This window comes from Spinacia oleracea, chromosome 3 (genome assembly GCF_020520425.1).
Source record: "Spinacia oleracea cultivar Varoflay chromosome 3, BTI_SOV_V1, whole genome shotgun sequence".
NCBI lineage: Eukaryota > Viridiplantae > Streptophyta > Magnoliopsida > Caryophyllales > Amaranthaceae > Spinacia > Spinacia oleracea.
Genome location: NC_079489.1, coordinates 79,540,406 through 79,544,471, shown reverse-complemented (window position 1 = coordinate 79,544,471; position 4,066 = coordinate 79,540,406). Strand labels below are relative to the sequence as shown.

The 4,066-nt window shown below is 35.0% G+C and overlaps 1 protein-coding gene across 1 annotated transcript; it reads right to left on the bottom strand.

The window, feature by feature from the left end:
* Window positions 1–509: 509 nt before the first annotated feature.
* LOC130469141 (ubiquitin-like-specific protease 1) lies at window positions 510–3,321 on the bottom strand. Its single transcript, XM_056838110.1, has 6 exons — window positions 3,026–3,321; window positions 2,767–2,946; window positions 2,570–2,674; window positions 1,114–1,183; window positions 904–1,002; window positions 510–802 (listed from the first exon to the last, which is right to left on the bottom strand). Exons 1-6 carry the CDS (start codon window positions 3,193–3,195, stop codon window positions 704–706), a joined length of 723 nt encoding a protein of 240 aa, XP_056694088.1. The 5' UTR covers window positions 3,196–3,321; the 3' UTR covers window positions 510–703.
* Between the last annotated feature and the right edge of the window lie 745 nt (window positions 3,322–4,066).

Here is a 4,066-nt window from a genome sequence, read left to right as displayed (position 1 = left end):
AGCATATTTGCGTCGCACATCGTGCGTGGCAAAAGCTCTCGACGCAAATGACTAAAAGTCATTTGCGTCGCACATTTGTGCGATGCAAATAACCTTATTTGCGTCGCACAATTAGCAAACGTGTGACGCAAATAACTTTTCAACATGATGCCTGAAAAGTCATTTGCAACGCACATTAGCTAAATGTGCGACGCAAATAAGGTTCATTTGCGTCGCACATTTAGCTAATGTGCGTTGCAAATGACTTTTCAGGCACCATGTTGAAAAGTTATTTGCAACGCACATTAGATAAATGTGCGACGCAAAGGACTTTTAGGCGCAAAAAAAAAAAGTCATTTGCCACGCACAATAGCTTAATGTGCGACGCAAATAACAATTTTAGCGCCAAAAAATTAAGTCATTTGCCTCGCACATTGAGCTAACGTGCGTTGCAAATGACTTATTTTTTAAAAAAAAAATATTCGTTTTTTAATATTTTAGTTGGAAATTCCGACATGATCGTCTTTGAAATTAGACGGTTCATTCCCAATACCGGGAATACATTTATAATTAATACCTGTCACAAAAGTTTACAACGTAATTAACGTTCCCAATAAAAGGCAATTAAATTCGTCATAGATCGATCAACCAACATGTTACAACAAACATAAAATTATTACAACAAAGGTATGTAGCTAGCTAGAGATCAAGTTCATATTACAAATTAAGCTAAAAATTCGACATTGTTCATGAAGTAATCTGCCCAAAAATCTTTCACCTCATTAATCTCCTCCGCTGAATAAGGCAATGTTCTTGAAAAATCCTAAAAAAGTGTAAATAATTCAATTTATCAACGATTGATCAATATAATAGTTTTGTGTACTTCAATTTATTATATAAAGTACGTAGTTTATGAGAACATACCTTAGTAAGATCTTGACTATTACCATGATTCATTATTATGTCGTACATAAAACGCATGACGTAGTAGCCACAATCTAGTGATCCCGGTTGTTGAGCACACTAAATGCATTAAAATAAATAACACAAGTAAAATTTCTATCACATTGTATGTTATAATTTTGAAAAACTTATTTCTTAGGTAAATAATAAACTAATTATATATATATATACCTGTGCTGGAATCCATGTTAATTTAGTTCCCTTAGATTGTCCACCTAGTCTCTTGTAACTCCGAAAAGCACTACACATTCGATAAAATATGCAATTATATATACTTTGTTTACACATGTAAATGCAAAGAATATTTTACATGTAAGTGCAATTATATACTTTGTTTACACATGTAAATGCAATTATATACGTAGTAGTCACATTTAAGGCTAATTGGGTCGTACGTTCTAGGTCATTTTTAGGCAAAAATGATGTTTTCGAACCCAACTTTGAACCAAAGAACCTAAGGAATGTTTTCAAACTTATTACACGTCTCATATGCATAGTTATAACTTCCTAAGTCCCTTTACAATCTATTATTTCACATTTAAGGCTAATTGGGTCGTCCTAGGTCATTTTTAGGCAAAAATGATGTTTTCGAACCCAACTTTGAACCAAAGAACCTAAGGAATATTTTCAAACTTATTACACGTCTCATATGCATAGTTATAACTTCCTAAGTCCCTTTACAATCTATTATTTCACATTTAAGGCTATTTGGGTCGTCCTAGGTCATTTTTAGGCAAAAATGATGTTTTCGAACCCAACTTTGAACCAAAGAACCTAAGGAATGTTTTCAAACTTATTACACGTCTCATATGCATAGTTATAACTTTCTAAGGCCCTTTACAATCTATTATTTCACATTTAAGGCTATTTGGGTCGTCCTAGGTCATTTTTAGGCAAAAATGATGTTTTCGAACCCAACTTTGAACCAAAGAACCTAAGGAATGTTTTCAAACTTATTACACGTCTCATATGCATAGTTATAACTTTGTAAGGCCCTTTACAATCTATTATTTCACATTTAAGGCTATTTGGGTCGTCCTAGGTCATTTTTAGGCAAAAATGATGTTTTCGAACCCAACTTTGAACCAAAGAACCTAAGGAATGTTTTCAAACTTATTACACGTCTCATATGCATAGTTATAACTTTCTAAGGCCCTTTACAATCTATTATTTCACATTTAAGGCTATTTGGGTCGTCCTAGGTCATTTTTAGGCAAAAATGATGTTTTCGAACCCAACTTTGAACAAAAGAACCTAAGGAATGTTTTCAAACTTATTACACGTCTCATATGCATAGTTATAACTTTCTAAGTCCCTTTACAATCTATTATTTCACATTTAAGGCTAATTGGGTCGTCCTAGGTCATTTTTAGGCAAAAATGATGTTTTCGAACCCAACTTTGAACCAAAGAACCTAAGGAATGTTTTCAAACTTATTACACGTCTCATATGCATAGTTATAACTTTCTAAGTCCCTTTACAATCTATTATTTCACATTTAAGGCTAATTGGGTCGTCCTAGGTCATTTTTAGGCAAAAATGATGTTTTCGAACCCAACTTTGAACTAAAGAACCTAAGGCAAAAATTTTGGCAAAAATGGCATTTTCATATGCATACTTTACTTACTTGTTTAGTGGCTCCTTAATCATCAAATTTCTCTTCTTCTGTTGAGAATCAAATATGTAGACCTCACGTTTAGACAAGCAAAGAACTAAAAGCATCCAGTGACTCCTACATACAAACAATAAACGTATGTAGTTAGAAAAAAAAAAGTTAAATTTATAACAATCAATTAAAAACGAAGTTCAAAGTAATTTTCATACTTTTCGTAGTATGGACATAAGATGAATGTCTTAGAACTAAGTGCACTCATGGACCTCGTCATGTACAATAGAATTCGATCTGCATCGGACTTTAACATGGTGGCCGAGATCATCTCCGGGCACATGAATCCAATACTATTGGGGTGACAATCATCGTGAAAACACAACTCACTCAAAGCCCTATAATATAGAGTGTAAGAACGTTAAGACAATCATAAAAATCAAATTTAGGGGCAAAATATGAATTTAGGTAACTCACGTAGCAAAAACTTGTATTATTGATATATTGAGCCATGCTCCCGAGAGAAGTTGATCGGTGTCTTCAACGGTGACACTAATTTCAAAGTCCTTTTCCATATTGAATGTCCTTTTAGTGCAATGTACCTTAACGTGCTCCCCTTCTTTTAATCCCAACATCATAGTTTTCATCACATTGCACTTACCACTCAAATTTTGCACTTTATAATTTTCAAGGAAATAGGTTTTTGATTTAGTGTTGGACGCTTTTGTTCCACTTCCCCCAACCACTATCTCTTTCCCTTTGTTCCCTTTCCCTTTAGGCTCTTTACTTGTAGGCTTGTTTACCTGAGGTATGATTTTCAAATAACGATATACATATTAGTGAGCATACATGGTATAATAGTTCTACTTCAAATTATCATGCATATGTTAGTTACCTCCTCATTCGTAAGCGACACCAAATGTTTTGGCCACTGAGTGAAGGTACCATGAGCTTGAGCAAGTTTCTTAATATATTGAGAAGGCACGGGGACGGGAGCTTCTTTGTACGCGGGATCAAAATCATCAACGCTCACTTTCACGTTATCGGACGTGACGTCGTTGTGGTGATCAAGGAGCAACTCTGGACATATGGTACCATAGGCAACAAAGACTTTCTCCGAGCCTATGTTCAGGTATAGATGGCACGGGACAGGTTCCTTATTATTTATTTTGAACAATAACGCAAATACAATGTAACATGTTAGAAAAGTTCAATAGAATTAACTAGAAACAAAGTACTTGAAAAACACAAATTATCATACCGTAATGTCGGCAAATGGATCTAAACCCCCGGAACGACAACTACTATGAACATTTGCGTCTATCCTCATATGGCTTGGTATTTGGACACCAAGTTCTTTAGCAAATGTGATAAATTTCTCCATGACCATGGCATCCATCTTGGAGTTCATCTCTTGTATTGTCTCATCTTTGACCCTTTTGGTCACTCTTGCTTCCATTTCCTCCATCTCCGCATCTCCATACCGTCGAAAGCTACGCCGCTCTCCGGTCCCCCACA

Coding starts and splice junctions, on each gene's coding strand:
- LOC130469141 (XM_056838110.1), bottom strand. CDS start 3,195: ATGAAAACTATGATGTTGGGATTAAAAGAAGGGGAGCACGTTAAGGTA. Junction 2,675..2,766: donor TTATGTCCATACTACGAAAA/GTATGAAAATTA, acceptor GTTTGTATGTAG/GAGTCACTGGATGCTTTTAG. Junction 1,003..1,113: donor TAACATGGATTCCAGCACAG/GTATATATATAT, acceptor TAATGCATTTAG/TGTGCTCAACAACCGGGATC.